The sequence below is a fragment of the Chiloscyllium punctatum genome, chromosome 4, assembly GCF_047496795.1.
Source record: "Chiloscyllium punctatum isolate Juve2018m chromosome 4, sChiPun1.3, whole genome shotgun sequence".
In the NCBI taxonomy this organism is placed as follows: domain Eukaryota; kingdom Metazoa; phylum Chordata; class Chondrichthyes; order Orectolobiformes; family Hemiscylliidae; genus Chiloscyllium; species Chiloscyllium punctatum.
Window position 1 is genome coordinate 32,479,694 of NC_092742.1, and position 23,904 is coordinate 32,503,597.

At 42.4% G+C, this 23,904-nt stretch overlaps 1 protein-coding gene across 2 annotated transcripts in view; it reads right to left on the minus strand.

Annotated features, from left to right (window-relative positions):
- Positions 1–10,513: 10,513 nt before the first annotated feature.
- Positions 10,514–23,904, minus strand: part of LOC140476162 (sodium/potassium/calcium exchanger 4-like) — a 314,028-nt gene continuing 300,637 nt past the window's right edge. For both annotated transcript variants that reach the window (XM_072568328.1, XM_072568327.1), the window contains exon 16: positions 10,514–23,425. In XM_072568328.1, coding sequence (XP_072424429.1) covers positions 23,273–23,425 — 153 coding nt within the window. In that variant the 3' untranslated portion in view covers positions 10,514–23,272. The remainder of the gene's footprint in view (positions 23,426–23,904) is intronic.

Here is a 23,904-nt window from a genome sequence, read left to right on the forward strand (position 1 = left end):
GATTACAGGGTGACCTGGACAGGTTAGGTGAGTGGTCAGATGTATGGCAGATGCAGTATAATATGGATAAATGTATGGTTATCCACCTTGGTGGCAAGAACAGGAAGGCAGATTACTACCTAAATGGAATCAATTTAGGTAAAGGGGCAGTACAGAGAGATCTGGGTGTTCTTGTACACCAGTCAATGAAGGTAAGCATGCAAGTACAGCAGGTAGTAAAGAAGGCTAATAGCATGCTGGCCTTCATAACAAGAGGGATTGAGTATAGAAGCAAAGAGGTTCTTCTGCAGCTGTACAGGGCCCTGGTGAGACCACACCTGGAGTACTGTGTGCAGTTCTGGTCTCCAAATTTGAGGAAAGACATTCTGGCTATTGAGGGAGTGCAGCGTAGGTTCACGAGGTCAATTCCTGGAATGGCGGGACTACCTTACGCTGAAAGACTGGAGTGACTGGGCTTGTATACCCTTGAGTTAAGAAGACTGAGAGGGGATCTGATTGAGACACATAAGATTATTAAAGGATTGGACACTCTGGAGGCAGGAAACATGTTTCCGCTGATGGGTGAGTGCCGAACCAGAGGACACAGCTTAAAAATACGGGGTAGACTATTTAGGACAGAGATGAGGAGAAACTTCTTCACCCAGAGAGTGGTGGCTGTGTGGAATGCTCTGCCCCAGAGGGCAGTGGAGGCCCAGTCTCTGGATTCATTTAAGAAAGAGTTGGATAGAGCTCTCAAGGATAGTGGAATCAAGGGTTATGGAGATAAGGCAGGAACAGGATACTGATTGTGGATGATCAGCAATGATCATATTGGATGGAGGTGCAGTCTCGATGGGCAGAATGGCCTACTCCTGCACCTATTGTCTATTGTATTAGACAAGAACTTTCGAAAGCTGATTGGAGGCAGATGTTCGCAGGTAAAGGGATGGCTGGAAAATGGAAAGCCTTCAGAAATGAGATAACAAGAATCCAGAGAATGTATATTCCTGTCAGGGTGAAAGGGAAGGCTGGTAGGTATAGGGAATGCTGGATGACTAAAGAAATTGAGGGTTTGGTTAAGAAAAAGGAAGCATATGTCAGGATAGATCGAGTGAATCCTTAGAAAAGTATAAAGAAAGTAGGAGTATACTTAAGAGGGAAATCAGTAGAGCAAAAAGGGGATGTGAGATAGCTTTGGCAAATAGAATTAAGGAGAATCCAAAGGGTTTTTACAAATATATTAAGGACAAAAGGGTAACTAGGGAGAGAATAGGCCCCTCAAAGATCAGCAAGGTGGCATTTGTGTGGAGCCACAGAAAATGGGGGAGATACTAAATGAATATTTTGCATCAGTATTTACTGTGGAAAAGGATATGGAAGATGTAAACTGTAGGGAAATAGATGGTGACATCTTGCAAAATGCCCAGATTACAGAGGAGGAAGTGCTGGTTGTCTTGAAACAGTTAAAAGTGGATAAATCCCCAGGACCTGATCAGGCATATCCGAGAACTCTGTGGGAAGCTAGAAAAGTGATTGCTGGGCCTCTTGCTGAGATATTTATATCATCGATAGTCACAGGTGAGGTGCCGGAAGACTGGAGGTTGGCAAACGTGGTGCCAGTGTTTAGAAGGGCAGTAAAGACAAGCCAGGGAAGTATAGACCGGTGAGCCTGACCTTGGTGGTGGGCAAGTTGTTGGAGGGAATCCTGAGGGACAGGATGTACATGTATTGGGAAAGGCAAGGACTGATTAGGGATAGTCAACATGGCTTTGTGAGTGGGAAATCATGTCTCACAAACTTGATTGAGTTTTTTGAAGAAGTAACAAAGAAGATTGATGAGGGCAGAGCAGTAGATGTGATCTATATGGACTTCAGTAAGGTGTTCGACAACGTTCCCCATGGGAGACTGATAAGCAAGGTTAGATCTCATGGAATACAGGGAGAACTAGCCATTTGGATACAGAATTGGCTCAAATGTAGAAGACAGAGAGTGGTGGTGGAGGGTTGTTTTTCAGACTGGAGGCCTGTGACCAGTGGAGTGACACAAGGATCACTGCTGGGTCCTCTACTTTTTGTCATTTACATAAATGATTTGGATGCGAGCATAAGAAGTACAGTTAGTAAGTTTGCAGATTACACCAAAATTGGAGGTGTAGTGGACAGCGAAGAGGGTGACCTCAGATTACAACAGGATCTGGACCAGATGGGCCAATGGGCTGAGAAGTGGCAGATGGAGTTTAATTCAGATAAATGCGAGGTGCTGCATTTTGGGAATGCAAATCTTAGCAGGACTTGTACACTTAATGGTAAGGTCCTAGGGAGTGTTGCTGAACAAAGAGACTTTGGAGTGCAGGTCCATAGCTCCTTGAAAGTGGAGTCGCAGGTAGATAGGATGGTGAAGAAGGCATTTGGTATGCTTTCGTTTATTGGTCAGAGTATTGAGTACAGGAGTTGGGAGGTCATGTTGCGGCTGTACAGGACATTGGTTAAGCCACTGTTGGAATATTGCGTGCAATTCTGGTCTCCTTCCTAGCGGAAAGATGTTGTGAAACTTGAAAGGGTTCAGAAAAGATTTACAAGGATGTTGCCAAGGTTGGAGGATCTGAGCTACAGGGAGAGGCTGAACAGGCTGGGACTATTTTCCCTGGAGGCTGAGGGGTGACCTTATAGAGGTTTACAAAATTATGTGGGGCATAGATAGATAAATAGGCAAAGTCTTTTCCATGCGGTTGGGGAGTCCAGAACTAGAGGGCATAGGTTTATAAGACCATAAGACCATAAGACATAGGAGTGGAAGTAAGGCCATTCGGCCCATCGAGTCCACTCCGCCATTCAATCATGGCTGATGTGCATTTCAGCTCCACTTACCAGCGTTCTCCCCGTAGCCCTTAATTCCTCTAGACAACAAGAATCTATCAATCTCGGCCTTGAAGACATTTAGCGTCCCGGCATCCACTGCACTCCGTGGCAATGAATTCCACAGGCCCACCACTCTCTGGCTGAAGAAATGTCTCCGCATTTCTGTTCTGAAATGACCCCCTCTAATTCTAAGGCTGTGTCCACGGGTCCTAGTCTCCTCGTCTAACGGAAACAATTTCCTAGCATCCACCTTTTCCAAGCCATGTATTATTTTGTACGTCTCTATTAAGTCTCCCCTAATCTTCTAAACTCCAACGAATACAATCCCAGTATCCTCAGCCGTTCCTCATATGCTAGACCTGTCATTCCAGGGATCATCCGTATGAATCTCCGCTGGACACATTCCAGTGCCAGTATGTCCTTCCTGAGGTGTGGGGACCAAAACTGGACACAGTACTCCAAATGGGGCCTAACCAGAGCTTTATAAAGTCTTAGTAGTACATCTCTGCTTTTATATTCCAACCCTCTTGAGATAAGAGACAACATTGCATTCGCTTTCTTAATCACGGACTCAACCTGCATGTTTACCTTTAGAGAATCCTCGACTAGCACTCCCAGATCCCTTTGTGCTTTGGCTTTATTAATTTTCTCACCATTTAGAAAGTAGTCCATGCTTTTATTCTTTTTGCCAAAGTGCAAGACCTCGCACTTGCTCAAGTTAAATTCCATCAGCCATTTCCTGGACCACTCTCCCAAACTGTCTAGATCCTTCTGTAGCCTCCCCACTTCCTCAGTACTACCTGCCTGTCCACCTAACTTCGTATCATCGGCAAACTTCGCTAGAATGCCCCCGGTTCCCTCATCCAAATCATTAATATATAATGCGAACAGCTGTGGCCCCAGCACCGAACCCTGCGGGACACCGCTCGTCACCGGCTGCCATTCTGAAAAAGAACCTTTTATCCCAACTCTCTGCCTTCTGTTAGATAGCCAATCCTCAATCCATCCCAGCAGCTCACCTCGAACACCATGGGCCCTCACCTTGCTCAGCAGCCTCCCGTGTGGCACCTTATCAAAGGCCTTTTGAAAGTCTAGATAGACCACATACACTGGTCTAACCTACTTGTTACCTCTTCAAAAAATTCCAACAGGTTTGTCAGGCATGACCTCCCTTTACTAAATTCATGGTGAGAGGGGAAAGATATAAAAGAGACCTAAGGGGCAACCTTTTCGCGCAGAGGGTGGTACGTGTATGGAATGAGCTGCCAGAGGATGTGGTGGAAGCTAGTACAATTGCAACATTTAAGAGGCATTTGGATGGATATATGAATAGGAAGGGTTTGGAGGGATATGGGCCGGGTGCTGGCAGGTGCGACTAGATTGGGTTGGGATATCTGGTCAGCATGGACCGGTTGGACCGAAGGGTCTGTTTCCATGCTGTGCATGTTGACTAAAGGGGCAACATTTTCACACGGAGGGTGGTGCGTATATGGAATGAGCTCCAGAGGAAGTGGTGAATGCTGGTACAATTATAACATTTGAAAGGCATCTCAGTGGGTATATGAATAGGAAGGGTTTAGAGTGATCTAGGCCAAGTGCTTCAAATGGGACTAGATTAATTCAGGATATCTGGTCGGCATGGTCAAGTTGGACTGAAGGGCCTGTTTCTGTGCTGCACATCTTTATGATTAGATTCGATTAGATGCCCTACAGTGTGGAAACAGGCCCTTCGGCCCAACCATCCACACCAACCCTCCGAAGAGTAACCCACCCAGACCGATTTCCCTCTGACTAATGCACCCAACACAATGGGCAATTTACCATAGCCGATTCACCTGACCTGCACATCTTTCGACTGTGGGAGGAAACTGGAGCACCCCAAGGAAACCCACGCAGACACGGGGAGAATGTGCAAACTCCACACAGACAGTTTCCTGAGGCTGGAATCAAACCTGGGACCCTGGTGCTGTGAGGCACCGTGCCGCCCTCTATGGGTTTGATGATAATGGAAAATCAGATGTTGTGACACTCTGTAATTGCCATGTCAATTCATAGTCCCTTCCAATTAAAAGAAACACCAGTAAATTGTGACATGTCTTGGTGACCTAACAAAGCAGGTACAATGTGGGGCAAAAATCCCCATAAATACCCTGGACTAAAACCCTCTGAACTTGGGACATGAATTTGTGTAATTCACATTTTGAACTAAGATTCATGGAGCTCTCTGGCTGAGACAGAGGAACCTCAATTATCCGAACATGATGGGTGGGCACTATTACATTCGGATAATCGATTATTCAGTTAATCGATCAAATGCCTTTCCTCTGGGGTTCGGAGTTTTTGAGTCTGCTCCCCGTTCAGGAGATGAGACAGAAGCACACCATGTGTGAGTTCCTGCCCCACTCTGTCCAACATTGCCCCCCCGCCCCTGTCCAACTCTGCCCCAAACCCGGCCACCCCCCAACCCAATCCACAAACCTCGTCCAACACCGCCCCCCCTCTCCTATCCAACTCTGCCCACAACCCCATCCCCCAACTTTGTCCAACAATGCCCTTTGCCCACCCCCACCTCCATCCAACACCGCCTCCCAACCCTGTCCCAAAGTCCCAGCCAACACCACCCCCTTCCCGCTCCCAACCCCGTCTAACACTGCCCCCTGCCCACCCGGTTCCCCCAACTCCATCCAACATCACACCCCCGTCTGACCCCAACACCATCCATCACCGCGCCCTGCCCGCACCCCCAACCTCATCCCACACCTCCCCCCCGCCCTCCCAACTCCGTCCAAAACCGCCCCAGCCCCTGTCGCACCCCCCAACCCTGTCCAACATCACCCCGCCCGCTCCCACCTTGTTCAACACCGCACCTGCCCGCCCCCGCCAAACCTGTCCAACACCGCCCCTGCCCATCCCCAACCCCACCGAACACCACCCCCTGCCCACCTGACCCCAACCCCATCCCACACCGCCCCCAGTCCCCGCCTGCTCCTCAACCCCATCCAACACCACTCCCACGCCCACACCACCAACCCCATCCAACACCACCCCCTGCCCGACCCCAACACTATCCATCATCACCCCACTACCCGTGACCCCAACCTCATCCAACACCAACCCCCACCCGCGCCCCCAACTCTGCCCCCAGCCCCCGTCCGAACACCCACAACCCTATCCAACACTGCTCCCTGTCTGCCACCCTGTGTGCCCCCCATCCACGCGCTCCCCTTCTCCGGGGCAGCCGGACTGGACATCAACAACAAGACTGCTGTTGCCTTTGGGGATGTGAGTCTCCAAATAGCGCGCACACACACACACACAAACACACAACTTTTTACTGCAACTTTTTGACATGTTCCACATTTGCCCTGTACAAGACAATGTTGGTCAGTTTATTTAGGGAAGTGGGTGCGGTTTAGGGCACAACTCTCTGTAGAACTCCAGGGGAAGTGTGTGGGTAGAGAGGGTGGGAGATCAGTCATTTGGAGATGGTGCCTGTTTAATCACTGTAAACAAAAGACATGATCAGTGCTGGAAACACATCTTTGATGTAATATTTCTATTGGGACCTTGAGATCTCCTTCGGATAATCCGATATTTGGATAATTGATATTCGGATAATCGAGGTTCTTTTGTATATGAGCCGAGGGGCAGCTGTCTGGAAGACCTCCACAAACACTTCAGTTAAAGACGATGAACACCAGCCTTGAACAGCAAACAACCGAGACAGTCTGGAGCCGACAAAAATACAAAACTATTCAACTTTTAATTGGTTTGCTCAGACACAGAGATACTGAACATTTCACAGCATTGTACTACATGCAAACCTGAATGTGAAGGCCTTACATTACCAGTAAACTTTAACCTACATCCATTCAAGAGAAATACTAGACATTCAAAACTATCGGAAACCCATTCACTTTTATCGGAGAACCATTCACACCTCAGCTAATAACCAGGAGGCTCAGTCAGCTCCGAGAGGACGAACAACTCTGTAATCAAATCCAGATTTGATGGAAGATAAGGAGAACCAACAGTCACAGAGTCATTCATCAGAGATATAGAGCATGGAAACAGACCCTTCAGTCCAACTCATCCATGTCGAGCAGTTATCAGAAATTAATCTAGTCCCATTTGCCAGCATTTGGCCCATATCACTCTAATTCTGGATAAGTGATGCTGGAAGAGCACAGCAGTTCAGGCAGCATCCGAGGAGCAGTAAAATCGATGTTTCGGGCAAAAGCCCTTCATCAGGAGCTCGCACATGGTGTGCTTCTGTCTCATCTCCTGAACTGGGAGCAGGCTCAAAAACTCCGAACCCCAGAAGAAAGGCATTTGATCGATTAACTGAATAATCGATTATCCGAATGTAATAGTGCCCGAATTTAACTTTTCAAGGATAGGTGGTTAAAAACTTCCAGAGGGAATGAAATCACAAGGCTATGGGAAAATGACAATGGGACTAATTAGACAGCTCTTTCAAAGAGTTGGCACAGACTGGATGGGTCAAATGGCCTACTTAACAACATAAGAAACAAGAATAGCAGGAGACGATATGGACCTTGAACTGGTTTTGCCATTCCACAGAATCATGACTGAATAGTCAATAATCGAGATTCCATAGCTCTCTGTAGAACAGAATTCCAAAGCTTCACCATCCACTGAGTGAAGAACTTGCTCTGTATCACAGTCCTCAATGACCTATCTCTTATGCTGAAGTTATGATCCCCAGTTCCAACTTCTCCAACCAGGGAAAAGGCATCTCAACATTTACCCTGACAAGCTCTCTCAGAAACTGAGAGATTCCTGATGAAGGAATTATGTCCAAAATATTGACTGTCCTGCTCCTCGGATGCTGCAAGACCTGCTGTGCTTTTCCAGCACCACACTTTTCAACTTAAGCCCTCTCAGAATCTTATCTGTTTCCATCTTCTGAACATCAGACAGTGAGGACTATTCTACTCAACCTTTCCTTGGAAGACAACCTTGGATCCCGGTAATCTATCTAGTAAGCTTCTGATGCACTTTCCATGAAGAAACTATACCCTTTCCTAGGTAAAGAGAGTAAAATTGAACACTCCAGTCTCAGTGTGGTCTGACCAAAGCCCTGGACGAACATTATAGAGCTTGCTTACTTTGTACTGCAGCTACCCTGCAATAAAGACCTGCAGGAGGTTTGCCCTCCGAATTATTTTCTGCATCTTTTTAAGGTGCTGTGTTTTGTATAGATGATGAACTACATGCCTCTAAATACTAAAATGTCTTGTTTTCCCGTGGAGAGGCAATAGCCTAGTAGTATTATCATTGGGTTGTGAATTCAGAGACCCAGGTGGTGTGCTGGGGACCTGGGTTTGAAACCTGTCACAGCAGATGATGGAATTTGATTTCAGTTTTTTTTAAAACTGGAATTAAGAGCCGAGAGATGACCATGAATCAATGGATAACCCCTCTGGTTCACTAATGTCCTTTAGGGAAGGAAATAACATCCTCACCTGCTCTGGCCTCAATGTAACTCCAGACCCACAGCAACATGGTTGACCCTTAACTGCCCTCAGGATTAATAGGGATCGGCAATAAATGATACCCTCTTCCAATGATTTTTTTAAAAAGTCTGTCACTGAGTTTATCTTACCTTCTGAGCTGCATTATGCTATGATTTCATCCTGTTTATGTTTATTTCTTACCAAGGACAAACCAACCATTGGATAGCAAGAGGATGCTGCGCTTCTAAATATCTGGCTTATGTATGAATTTATGCTCACACTGAGTAATCCATCTCTCAGTGACGTTTGGACCTTTGACCTTCCTTGTTTTAAAGCACTCAACGATACTATGATGCCTTGGTTGAGATCCAGACTATGATTGTAGAATCATCTGCCAATCCTGTAACTCGATCATAAAGAAATAGGCACAGGAATAAACCACTTGGCTCTGGGTCCCACTGTTCTGTCCAGAGAGATAAAGATGAATCTTGTACTGCTTCTGAGAACAGGAAAGCTTTATTGCCAGAAACCCAAAATCTGGCTTCAGAGGGCAGGATGAAAGTTTGCATTGAAGTTCTTGGAACATTAAAGGCAGATTGTGATTTCCAATGGCTAGTGCTAGGAAGCCATTTTTGCATATATTTGCATGCATTAAAAGGCCAGCTTACCAGAATGAAGTTCTCCTCCCAATTAAATTCCCCATGACTAAGTATTTCACACCTTTTGATAAAGAAGACTTGTAGCAGGCAAGGGGCTGTAGTTGCTGCTCTATGGAGTGAGGAGCCTTTCGAAAGTGCTTGTTTATGCCAGGCCATGATAAATGTTGGACAATGATAGGTTAAGTTCCATAAGGAATGGAGGATGACTAAGGGCATGGACCAAGAAGACTGGCCAAGAGTGGCAAAGAATATAAACAGGCAGGAGGCTGGAAGAACACAGTAAGCCAGGCAGCATCAGGAGGTGGAGAAGTCAACATTCAGGTGTAACCCTTCTTCAGGACCCGAAACGTTGACTTCTCCAACTCCTGATGCTGCCTGGCTTACTGTGTTCTTCCATCCTCCCGCCTGTCTATTTTGGATTCTAGCATCTACTGTCTCTAATCAAGAGTAGAAAAGAAGCATGATGACTGGGAAAGAGTGGAAGGGCCAAAACACTTGACAACTCCAGATGTTGGCAGAAGTCGGTACTGCAGATGCTGGAGATTAGAGTCAAGATCAGAGTGGTGCTGGAAAAGCACAGCAGATCAGGCAGCATCTGAGGAGCAGGAAAATCGACATTTCGGGCAAAAGCCCTTCATCAGGAATGCCCTGATTTCCTGATGAAGGGCTTTTGCCCGGAACATCGATTTTCTTGCTCCTCGGATGCTGCCTGACCTGCTGTGCTTTTCCAACATCATTCTAATCTTAACTCTAGATGTTGCTCTGGTGTTCCCTGGCTTGTAGGGAATGAATGCTTGTCTGGTTACCATGAATGGTGAGAGCACCTTTGGCCCCTTGAGGTAATGGCGGGGCATTCCTCCCTGCCTGCAACACCAGATCCAGTGTACTCTCATGCCTACATATGTAATAAGATGAGGACTGTGCAATTGTGCAAGACAAGCCATGCACTCCAGTGAACTGACACTCAGTTCCATGCTCACTGCTGTCCAGAGTGGAAGATTCTCAACACCGTTCCTGACCTGATCATGGCTTTTCCTGAGTGCCCTCATCTCTTTATGGTTAAGAGCTCCAAAGACTAACAACACTCAGAGAAGAAATTCCTTCTCATCTTCCTTTTCAAAGATTTCTCATTTTCAGCCACTAGTTCCAGCCCCCTGTATGAAGGGAAGTGTCTTTCCCCCAGACACTCTGTTAAGCTTCCTTGTAGTTAATCTCTCATTCCTCTAAACTCCAGTGAGTATGGGCCCAACCTGTTCAATATTTCTTCATAAGTCAATCTCTTTCTCCCCGGAAACAGCCTCAAAAGCCTTCTTTGAATTGCTTCCAATTTAAATAAGGAAATGAAAACTTAGATGTACACCCTTTAATGTTCTATACCATTGTTGAAATACTTCCTTACTGTTATATTCCACTCTCTTGCATTAAAGGCTGTGTCAATGCACCGATGTATTATACACACCTTACACTGTTAGAAAGAAACAGTTCAGTTGCTTTGATATACAGGTGTATTAATAATCTTTATTTAAAGATGCACCTTGCATTACATGTCAAATATTATTTAAGGATTCATAAATCAATATGCATTTGCTTGATAAAGGATTTTTTGTGGGTTGCTCTGGATACAACATAATGCCCCCATTCTGTTGTACCCATCAGTCATGGCAAGATAATACATTCAAATAGTTACATTTTATATATAATATAATCTCAGTTTATACACAGGAACTCACATCAAGTGGCATTCACAGTGTATTAGGTCACATTCATTCTACAATATTCTAAATACACTTTTGAATAAATATTTATTGCATGACTTTTACAATTTACACAAGATATTGCCATCTTTATAAGAGAATATATAGATTAAGATAGAAATCGAAAGTGTGAGGAGATGATACTGGATAGTTTGAGATTAGTTCTAAACTGTACACAAGTCCAGAGAAAGCAACTAATCACGACTCACATCAACACATTGTGTTTCAGACCTGGAATCAGGCCTCTGCTCTTTATTTATTTTAGATCCTTTCAGATTAGCTCTGGAGTGAGATAAATGTAACAGAACTAAAAAAAGAGTCAGCATTTGGATAGCACCTCATCAAGCCCGAAAGTGCTTCACAGCCAGTAAATGGATTCATTCCTGTTGTGTCAGAAAATGAGAATACAGAAGATCACATAAACAGCAAATTAGATGAATAACTAATGACTTGTTCTGGTTGAAGGGTATTGTTAGCTGAGACAATTGCCTACTGCTCCAGAGTTTGCAGTTTGAAATTTAATTTAATGTAGCAAACTTTCCTGATTCTGCAACTAGATGACAGGATCAGTGCCACAAATATAGAAAAACACAGCAACCTAACTTTGATGTTTTGATGTATCCAAGGAATCAATAGATCCAACTGTTTAACCAGGAAAACCTACTCTAACTCCTAATCCAAAAAGTACCTTCCTTACTAAGAGGCATTCCTTTAACACTGCATGAGAGTATCTACCAAGAGGGGTTTGAACCCAACATTTTGCTTAGAGACAACTGTGCCACCAACTGAACCAAACTGACCTTAACAGCTAGATACTGCTGAAATCCTTTTAATCAATAGGGAAACATTGCTTTCCAAACACTTAATGGCTGCAACATGTGCTGAAAGACTTGCATTTTCAAAGCTATACAATTGTGACTTTAAATGGTCACTGTCTTGCAAAGAAGTATGTGACAACCTTCATTATGTTTGAAAAACAGAGAGCGCAGAAGGCACATGCATCACCTTCACCACATCATATGTTCGAAACTGGGGGCAATGCTTCCAAATGTTAGGAAGTTGATGTCTTTGCAATGTTCAATTTTATTTCAATGAAAATTCGCCAAATACAAGCGTTTGTTGAGGCAAATAATCCCTGTAATTCCATAACAATAGCAGCATCAATATGAGTCTGAACTTAACATCTGTTAATGGCCCATCACTGGTAAAGATGATATAAAATTCTGATAAAAATTACAATGCTTTAATAGTAGCCTTAGAAACTGTAAAGATCTAAAATATTAAACCAATCATGAGCATTAATATGGCATAATTATTTTGTGACAATGAGCAATTTTTCAACTTTAATCAAACTTTCAGCATCCCATTTCATGAAACAAGAGTTGTTTAAAAGTTGTTTTTCACCCATCATGTCGTATTTAAAAAGAAATTGGAAGATGTGCATGATGAACAATTTTGCTTAAGCCAACACATTAATAACCAGATATTTCTTACATTTTGTATTTCAGAGTTAGCTCCTTTGAGAATATGCTAAAAGATATTTTGGTTGAGAGAGAATCATTGTACATACACAGTATTACCCCCCATTGAGAGAGGACTGTTTTGGGGATCTGGTTTCAGTCAATATGTTCTGAAGTATTTTAATAGTGCAGCATTTAGGAGTCAGGACAAAGCTCCTATCTTGGTGGTACTTTGAGCCAGTCTAAACAAGCTGTTGTGAACTGGGAGACAGTTGGCTTTTTGTAGCTCCTGAAGGATAAGATACTGCTTGATTAAAATTTTATTATGAAACAATCCAGAGTTTACCATGAGGAAAAGGATCATTTATGGTTCACAGTGAATGGGAGAAGCTGCAACCCAATTTTTGTACGTGATTAGAATGAGTGTTGAATGAGGAAATCAGTGTTGATATATTCTGTGCAAGGAGGATAAACTCCACTGCTGTGACTAAGAGACTCAAAGCAGGCGAACAGTGGTTTCATCATTGATATCCATGATAAATACATATGTGAGATTTACAAAATAATCTACTAGTTTCATTTTTAGTTGATTTTTAATGAAAAATTTAGATTAATTCGTGTTATATTCAGTATTTTTAACAAACACCAGAGTTTTGTAGGCTTTACATGGATGACAATGAAATCTAAATAAGACAATACATAATGTGCAGTAAATGAAAAAAAATTAAAGATGTTTGAAATTCAAAACAATAACAAAATGTTCTGGAGACACTCAGCAGGCCATAGAGCATCTCTCAAGAGAACACAAGTGATATGACCCTTTCTCATTACATAACATCTTGAGCAAAATTGGCTTTGGAAACTCCAGCAACAGTGCAGAATACATGAATTCTTTAAAAAAACCGAATAAAATATCCAGTGTCCTTATATAACAAGCTTTTAATAAACTCTCCTTTTACCGAACTTACTCAAAATATCAAACAACAAATAGAGTAAGAGCACATGCCAGAAAAATACTATTTCTCTTTCCACACCTGATCCCATTTCAACAATATAGTCATCAGCTCTTTTATCATAGGACCTTAAATACAATCCTTTTTAATTATAAAACTTCACATTTTGAAAATCCCATAATATAACCTTGAATCTTCATTTATGGAGGGAAGACCTCCATTTATTTCATCATCATTACATTGAAATGTTATCTCTATACTGCTCACTCGAGCCATCACTGATTTCGACACTGATGTCCACAGTGATGTGAGCTTGAAAAATCAATTCAGGTAGCTTAAATACTACAATGCAAAACTAATTAAGACAATCTGTTATATTTATGTAAAAAGGTGCCACTCACAGTTTACATAATCACACTCACTCAACCAACTAATCTTAGCTGTGCTATTGATTTCCTGAATTTTCTTTGTGCGTTTTCCTTTTGTTGTTAAAACTCAGTTAGCTGACTACAGTATCTGAGGGAAGCAGATCTGCTTCCTCCACCTGGTATGCTTGGTGTATTGGCTCCAGTTCTATGTGGTTCATTCTTCATTTGTCAAGAACATCAAGGGTTGGGCAATAAATACTGATTTACCAGTGCCACCCATATCCCAAAAAACAAATCATTAGAAATAAACTTTGCTGATTTTAGAATGTTTTCAATAAATTTCCTAAACATTTGTGGAATCTATTGCACAATGATTATAGGGGAAGGGTGTATCCATGTTGGATTAATCATACAGTGAATGTACATAGAATGTACTTGATCAACCAATTTCACATTGCAGACTTTTAATTTGATTGCAGGGTTCATGTTAGAGCAATACCACAACTAAAAAAAAGTGTTATTTTGGTCTGGGTTTATTCACGTTAGGGAGGGTTATTGGTTTCTATACAAATGGTTTACTTTCTCTTGTTGGGACAGAGCACATCCTGTAGGTTAAGGTATAGTGTCACCTGCTGTGTCTACCTGGCTGTAACTGATTGTGTGGGCCCACATTCTCTTCTTGTGGGATTATTTGGATGTTGAAGAGCAGATTAAAGAATGAGCTCACAAGAATGAATCCTGGGAGCATTTTGGGCATTATTTAAACTCAAATTGATTATATTCCCCTCCCCAGTCAGTTGTGTGGTCTCAACAAATAGCCATTTTTACCAATCTCGACTGTAATGTGCATGCGAGCCATTGGATGATCCTTCCTTCAATTTTTTCTTGCTCATTATACGGAACTAGGAAGCATGCACTACCTCACTATAATATCACTGTTGTGATCAGGTATTTGTCAAGTTAGCAATATGCTTTCTTTCATTGGTCAGAGTATTGAGTACAGGAGTTGGGAGGTCATGTTGTGGCTGTACAGGATATTGGTTAGGACACTGTTGGAATATTGTCCGCAATTCTGGTCTCCTTCCTATCGGAAAGATGTTGTGAAACTTGAAAGGTTTCAGAAAAGATTTACAAGGATGTTGCCAGGGTTGGGGGATTTGAACTATGGGGAGAGGCTGAACAGGCTGGGGCTGTTTTCCCTGGAGCGTCGTTGGCTGAGGGGTGACCTTATAGAGGTTTACAAAATTATGAGGGGCATGGATAGGATAAATAGACAGTCTTTTCCCTGGGGTGGGGGAGTCCAGAACTAGAGGGCATAGGTTTAGGGTGAAAGGGGAAAGATATAAAAGGGACCTAAGGGGCAATTTTTTCATGCAGTGGGTGGTATGAGTATGGAATGAGCTGCCAGAGGAAGTGGTGGAAGCTGGTACAATTGCAACATTTAAGATGCATTTGGATGGGTATATGAATAGGAAGGGTTTGGAGGGATATGGACTAGGTGCTGGCAGGTGGGACCAGATTGGGTTGGGATATCCGGTCGGCATGGACGGGTTGGACCGAAGTGTCTGTTTCCATGCTGTACATCTCTATGACCCGATGATTCAATCACAAGACCTCAAACCATATCTTACAATCCCATGTCATCATGCTGCCTTGTAGTTACCAATTTCAGTGTACATTATGTCAATAAATCACAAGATTGTTCCCTATCTCAACAATTCATTATCAGGCATTGATCTCAAGCTCTAACATGGAAACATCTAGCTCATCAACCCACTGATGACTGACGTCAGCATTTTTGCAAAGTAGCACAAAATGTTGAAATGGAAACAGAAAATGCTGGAAATACACAACAGCATCTGTTAGCATTTGAGAAAAGGGAAGAAGAGTTAATGTTTCAGGTCAAAACCTTTCCTTCGTTAGAAAAGTGCGGTGTATGGAATGAGCTGCCAGAGGAAGTGGTGGAGGCTGGTACAATTACAGCATTTGAAAGGCATGTGGATGGGTATATGAATAGGAAGGGTTGAGAGGGATATGGGCCAAATGCTGGCAAACGGGACTAGATTAATTTAGGATATCTGGTCAGCATGGACCGAAGGGTTTGTTTCCGTGCTATACGTCTCTATGACTCTAAATTAAAACATTAGAACTGTCATAGGTCAATTAGCAAGTAAAAGGAGAGATGGTGAGAAAAAGACCATAAGGGAAAAGTCTATGACAGGGTGAAGAGATAAAAGGGTTCAGGTGCAAGGCCACAGTGAGTGGCAATAGGATCAGTGCAAGTGCAAAAGGTGTGTTTGAGTGTGTGTGTAAATGGCAGGATTTTGAATAGTGGCAAAAAAGGAAAGAAAAAGAACATGAAAGAGAAACAGAATCAGAAAGGAAAAAAAGGAAACAAAATTATATATGTGGTACAATATGAAACCGTTGAACTCTTCAAGTCCTGAAGTCAGTAAAGGGTGCAGATGAAAAATGAAATGATGTTCCTTATGCTAGCGTTGAGTCTAATTGGAGCAGGTAAAGGACAGAAAAGTCACAGGAGGGGAATTAAAATGCTAGGTTAGCAGAGCTCAGGGTGATAGGTATTTGACTGAACAACAAAGCAAAATGGCTACCCAGTAGGCATTTCTTTTCCCCAGTGTAGACGAAATTTCATTGAGAGCAGACAATACCATATACTAAATTGAAAAAAAATTGTATAAATCATCGCTTCACCTGGAAGGAGCATTTGGGTCCACGAGGATGTGAGAGAGAGCAGGTGTTCCATTTCCTGTGCCCTGCAAAGGAGAGGAGGTGTGGAGAGGTGATTGAGCAGTGAGTCAGAGTATCACAAAGGCCACAGCCCTGTCAGAATGCTGAAAGTGGAGGGAAGGGAAAGATGTGTTTTGTGGAGGCATTACAATGTGAACGTGGCAGAAATGTCCATTGAATATAAAAATTTGTGGTGTAGAAGGTAAGGTCAGGTGGAACACTATTGTGGGTCTGAGATGGAGGATGAAAGTGTGAGAACAGAAATAGATGAAATGGAGCAAATGCAGTTGAGGACCCTGTCAACTATGATGATGCAGTATCTTCAGTTAAAGAAAGAGAAAAACACATTAGAAATGATAATATGTAGGTTATACTATCCAAACAGATGGAGAAATGGGGGAAATTGAATATGTAGTCTTTACAGAAAGCAGGCTGCGAGGAAGTGTCATCAAAGTAATTGTGGGAGTTGATGTGCTCTTAAGGTGTGAAGTAGATGAGATATTGGATTCCCGCTCTGCCAGTTAAAAGGTTGGAGGTTGTGGGGAAATGATGAATGGAACACCAGTTGCCTCACAGCCATTTAATGGTCAAGTGACCATTAGCAATAAGTTAGAGGTGGGATTGATAACTGTCAGAAATAGGAAGGCCCAGCTCAGAGAGTTGTCAGCCAATCACCAGCCTGATTAGGATTTGAGTCATTGTTTGGGTAGGGGATTTGATGCGTGCCAGTTTGGCAGGACAAGTGAAAGGGGAAGGGGTATGGGGTTTTAGAGGCAAGCCATTCCACCCATCAAGTCCACAGCAACCCTCTGAACAGCATTGCACCCAGATCCACTCCCTCTCCTAAGCCTATAATCAGCATTTCCCATGACCAATTCACCTAACCTGCACATCTTTGGACTGTGGGAGGAAACCAGAGCACCCGGACATGGGGAGGATGTGCAAACTCCATATGGACCATTGCCTGCGGTTGGGATGAAACCTGGATCCCTGGTGCTATGAGGCAGCAGTGCTAACCACTGGTGCTGGTGGATGAGGGGGTGTGGTTCTGGGGGAAGACATCCTAGAAGGGAAGGAAGGAACTTCTGATTGGTTCAGGGGGCCCAGTAAGAATGGTTCTGCATCTCATTGACCCTCCACACCAATAGACTGAGCAAGGTTATCTGCTGGGCTGGGGACATATGATGGACGTTTCTGCCACCAGTTCAATTCTGAGGGCAGAAAGATAAGGCTGATAAGTGGATGTCAATTGCCCACTCCGGGGTCTTATTTGCCTTACTGGCAGGCAGTTGCCCCAGTGCTCCCCACTCATATATTTGCACTGTGGCAGGTATGAGTGGGCAGACAGTAGTCAGGCCACTTGCTGGGCTTAATTACCTCCCACTACCATCAAATCACTACAGCGTCCAGCCCAGTGAATGTTCATCAATGGCCATTCCCAGACATGCAGACCAGAAGCATACGTTACGGAAGAGAGGAATTGGTGATGGATTATGAGAAGGTGGGCAAAGGGTGGAAATCGTATGCAAAGTCAGTTCAATTGTTCAGTTGAGGGCAAAGAAATATCATTGATACAGTGATTTTTGGAAATAATTTTGAAAAACGCCAGGCTGGAACAAAGGATGATCTGCATGTTTCAAAGATGAGTTAGCCAGGACCTTGTGCTAATCCATAGCAACAGCTTTTATTCGCAGGACTTTAGTGGGCCAATTTAAAACCGTTTCCAATTCCAAAGAAAGGTCACAGACCCGAAATGTTAACTCTGTTTCACTCTCCATTGATGCTGCTTGATCTGCTGACCCTTTTTCTAGCATTTTTTGATAATGCTTCAGATTTCCACATTCATAGCATTTCACAGGAAGTGGAAAACTGAACATCAGTTTCCCTGGGGAATTTTCTTTGCTGAAGGCACTAACGTGTGCTGGGATCGGTACATGGCTGTGAGAAGTCCTCCAGACCTGGATCATAGTCTGGTCTGACTTCAGGCAGTAAGACTGTGGAGCTCACTATGAGAAGATGTCATAGCTGGGGTGGAAACAAGGACACCCTCCATTGTAAGGATTGCTGCACAGTAATTGACAGAGGGCAATCCTGAATAATTTATTTGCTCCTTCAGAGTTGACAAATAAAACACTAATTTGGCTGCCTCATTCGAGATCAACAAAGGACCTAGGAATCAATTATCTGGGTCCATACCAGAGTTTGCAATCCACTTACCTATTAAACATTGGGAACATTACAATTATGGTAATCCCAATTATGCTAACATTGTTATTGCAGCATTTTTTTAACTTGCTTAAAATAGCAGGTTGATAACAATTAAGTCTATCATCTGAAGATGTCCTTTCAGACTGAGAACCTTTGTGACCGTACAAAGTGAAATGCTCATTTATAACACCAGAACTGTGCAGTTTACTCTGCATCATGCTGTGTGCAGTCTTTGTTCATTCCTGGGCTTGTAACAAAACCCAGAAGGTGAAACTACAGTTTAACAATCCATGGAGCTTTCAAACAGGAAGAAATCATAAAGACTGAATCAGTAAAACTACAAATTAAAATGTTTTAATTGGCGTCTCAATGTGCAAACATTCAGATTTTGCACATAGCCTTTTTATTGCCATGGTACCATTAAAATGGTGCCGAAGATGTGAAAGCTAGGTTGCATTCACAATAAAACAGGATTGGATTATGTGCGAAACACACCCACCATTCCCCCTCCCCCCCCTCCATTAACCAGAATCCCTTTAAAAGAAGAATGTGTGTGCATTTGCAGATAGGAGACAATAGGCTTAATTCAAACTGGTCACAGTAGGAAAAATATGACACTTTGGCCTCTATCTTCACCATGACAGAGACTCCCTTGTGTTGAAAATGTGGATGCACTCAAACATTTCATGTCCTGCCCTCCAAACATGGCACATCCCTTTTTCAAGGAGAGGGGGAGAAGGTCACGTTTGCACTCACATATGCATGGAGGCAACTGGCCATGTCAATCATCAGCTGCCTCCACTTCTGTGTGACTTTACAGATTAGGCCTGATTTGAGCAGATCTCAATTCTATGCATCACAGGAACATGAGCAGGTTGTTCAGCCCTCCACAGTCTTACTGCCTGAAGTCAGACCAATATGATCAACATTTCCTTCATTCACCCCATCCCCATAATCCTATACACCGTTGGTCATCAGAAATCTATCAATTTCTATCTTAAACATACTCAAAAACAGAGCCTCCATGGTCCTCTGCTATAGAGAATTCTAAAAGTTTACAGCCTTCTAATTAAGAAAAAAATCTCATCATAGACCTGAGTGACACATCCTATCTCAGGTATACTTTTGAAAGGGTCGAAAAGTGTAGCGCTGGAAAAGCACAGCAGGTCAGGCAGCATTCGAGGAGCAAGGCAGTCGACTGATGAAGGGCTTATGCCTGAAATGTGGACTCTCCTGCTCCTTGGATGCTGCCTAACCTGCTGTGCTTTTCCAGAGCCATGCTATTCGACTCTGATCTCCAGCATCTGCAGTCCTCACTTACTACTAATTATTTTGAAAAGGGCATCTACCCTTTCGGAAATGTCCTAGAAAGGGTAGATGTCCTTTTTTGGAGGTAAGGTGACCTCTAGAGGAAGTTAAGTGACCTTTGGAGAAGGTAAGGTGCCATTTGGAATTGTTAAATGTAGGCATGAATTTCCATAAAAGGTGCATAATCTAATTAGAACTGTTCAAATCAATTGTAAAAATGTGTTAAAAGTGGCAAGAGTACCTATCAAAAAGATCTCTCAAAATGTCAAGAGGAGAAGACCTGTCAAAATCAACTTTCAAAGAAAGTATTCAAGCTGTCAAAGCAATTAGACTTTGAAAAATGATCTGGAGTCTTTAAAGAACATTACTTGTTATTTAAGTCTCGAAGAGTGCGGTGCTGGTAAAGCACAGCTGGTCAGGTAGCATTGGAGGAGCATGAAAGTCAACATATCGAGCATAAGCCCTTCATCAAGAATGGGGTATTGCCCAAGGGGGCTGAGAGATAAATAGGAGGGGGTGGGGCTGGGGGAAAGATAGCTGGAAATGCTGTAGGTAGATGAAGGTGGGCGTGAAGGTGAAAGGTCAGAGAGGAGGGTGGAGCGGATAGGTGGGAAGGAAGATGGACAGGTAAGACAGTCTGTTGACAAATACCCATTTAAGCCTGTTGACATAAGCTTGAGGACTTCCAATAAAGTATTACTGCTGCATTAGTGATTTCATAACCGTCCATTATGACAGTAGGTTGTCTGCCACTTCACAGTGCATTGACAACTAAAAGTGGTTATCAAAGCTTTAAATTAATTCCAATATTCCCAAGGGATTGAGCACTTTCATGAAATGCTTGTTCTCTTAAGATGTTATAGCATTGAGAGAATGTGAATGAATTTTCATAAAAGATAGTGTTTCTCTCAATATAGTGAAGACTACAGTATATACTTAGAATTTTATTTTATCTCATTCAAGATGAATCCTGAGATTTGTACATGATGGATACCAGATGGATTGACATAATAGGTGTATGGTAGTGGATGAGGAACAGGAGTTGGCACCAAGTTATCATGGAGGTTGTAAAGAGTAAGAGGGGTGACCTGATAGAGGTTTATAAGATGATCAGGGGAATAGATAGAGTAGACAGAGACTTTTTCCCAGGTACAACAGAGTGTTACAAGGGGACATAAATTTAAGGTGAAGGGTGGAAGGTATAGGGGGGATGTCAGGGGTAGCTTCTTTACCCAGAGAGTGGTGGGGGCATGGAATGCGCTGCCTGTGGGAGTGGCAGAGTCAGAATCATTGGTGACCTTTAAGTGGCAATTGGATAGGTACATGGATAGGTGCTTAAGCTAGGACAAATGTTCGGCACAACATCGTGGGCCGAAGGGCCTGTTCTGTGCTGTATTGCTCTATGTTCTATGTTCTAGTAATTGAGGTGATTGTAGGGACAAAGGCTGGCAGGCCAGGTATGGGTGCAATGGTGGTAGTACAAGTGGTGTGTGATCGCATAGTGCATGCTTGAGGGAAGGAGTGAGAGGGTGTGAGGGCTGGGGAGTGTTTTATGCTTCTTTCAAGTCTCAAACTTCAATTCAGTGTCATTGCACAATGTCAGGTCTTCCACGCAGCCCTCCTCTGAACCAGGCAGCCTCCAATCTCGCTCCAGGGTCACCCAGCCTGAATTCTAACATAGCCCGCTTAACAGACTAAAGTGGTATGGGCAGCCATTTCTTTATAAAAAATCTCCTGACTTGTGGAAGAATATCCACGCTGGGAGAGTCCAGAACTAGAGGGCATAGGTTTAGGGTGAGAGGGGAAAGATATAAAAGAGACCTAAGAGGCAACTTTTTCACTCAGAGGGTGGTACGTGTATGGAGTGAACTGCCAGAGAAAGTGGTGGAGGCTGGTACAATTGCAACATTTAAAAGGCATCTGGACAGGTATATGAATAGGAAGGGTTTGGAGAGATATGGGCCGGGTGCTGGCAGGTAGGACTAGATTGGGTTGGGATATCTGGTTGACATGGACGAGTTGGACCAAAGGGTCTGTTTCTGTGCTGTACATCTCTATGACTCTATCTCCTGCTCGTGTCAGAAGCATGCAGAATAGCTCAGCAGTAACTTAGTCACTGTCAGGGAAGTTATCTCCAGATATTCCTTTCTGTGTAATACATAGTTCCATGGAGTGGACAATTAAGTCTGTATGTATGTTTAACTATGTCTGCTCTTTTGTCATTTTCCAAGATTGGCATTTAGTTCAAAGCTTACTGAAAGCAAAATGCAGATTTGCCAGAGATTTTTTTTAAAAAAGCCATTGCCAGTCTTACATTTAAAAAATGTAAATTTATGCTCAAAGTTCATAATAGAAACAAAAACATCTTTTAAAAGATGTTTTTAACGATGTTACTAAACACCAAATAACTAAATCCTGTTGATCTTATTCGCAAAAAAGATGCATCTGCTCGTTGCCCATTGACTTTCATTCAGAAAGCAACCAATAAATGTGAAAATATACAAATTAAAGGGTTAACATCCCTTTCTTTTAGTTTTCCAAGGCTGTAATGAAAGACCTGTTAAAAATATCAAACAGTTCTATTCAGATTCTTGTTATGTATGGCAGTGAGGGAAACATACAGAAGTACTATTTATATTGCCAAAATATCGTAAAATTGATGTAAGATCTATATTGCACTTTACAATTCAGTCCAAGAATAAATTCATCCATGTCCATCGTAACTGGAACAAATGAATTAAATGTTTAAAAATGTGTACACAAAGTTCTTCTTTTGATAAAAGGAACTCTGTCTTTAGTATGTTCTTTCTATATATGTATATGTATATATAACATAATATCAAAATACATATGAATCAAAATTCAAACTTAAAATCAGGATATATACTTTGTTATTAAAATTTACAAGAATGTTTGCATCTTCTTTCATTATTGGATTACTATCACCAAATATACAAATAATCTTGTTCAAGTCCATACAATTCCAATATATACTCTTTAAGTTACCGAACAGAGACAATTTGCCACTCTTGTATTGTGGCCTAATAAAAATTAGGTCAGAAAGGTCTGCCTAATAAATTCTTCCCACACAAAACATATGTGGTGAAGTCCCTTGAAAAATAAAGTGATTTGTAGCACTCTTGCTGTTTAATAAATACATTATAATTTTGTGCTTGTGTGCACAAGCAGGAGGCTATAAAATTAACAGGAAATCCAGATGAAATTCTCCCCTCAGGATGTGGTAGATAAGTCAATAATTTACAAGTGTATTTCATTAAAGCTCCATGTGAGGGAGCCAGAACTCCTTATTGGACTTCAATACACAGCAATCAGTCAGCAGGCTTTTTTTTCAAATATTAGCTTTGGCTCTGTGGTAAAAGCTCATTTACCTTCCAAAATAGTCACAAATCATTCTTTATGCATGAAAGAAGGAATTGCAAGAACAGCCACAGAAAAATTCTGTTCGATGATCTCCGGTTGCTGTCCAATCTGTTTAAATGCTGTCTTGGCACATTGGCAGGTTGACAAAGGTAAACACATTGAATTCGATCATTATTGAGAAACACAAGAAGATAGCATAAAGGATGAGCACATAAATACCAAGCTTTGTATCCAGTTTCCATCCATTCACGTGGATACCAGCCACCTAGAACCACAAATACAAATATATATGTATACACAGTTAGCATAGAGTAAAGGATATGTAATTACATTGTCTTGAAGACAGTAACCTATGTTAGGATCTGATAGTGTTCAACATGACTTTAGCATTTATATCAACTAATATTTTACATTTCAGCATTTAACTACATTGAGCTCCTAAAATAATTTTTGTGCTTATGACGGGTAAACAAATTTTTCGTTGAAATGGCAAGTATCTGAAGTCTGTCCGCAGTTAATTATAGTCCTCTCCATTAGCCACTATTGCTCACCATTTCCAAAGGTACATGAGAATAGACTTTGTGTTTAAAGTAAAATGCCGCACAGTAAGGCACAAACCTATTGTAGGTTTTTGTTGTCAGAAGATAATTCCGGCAAAATCAGTGGCAGGCAATGGGCACAACCAGCAGGCGAAAAAAAACATACAATTTGACCTTAACGAAAATAAGTAAACGTTTCTGCTTT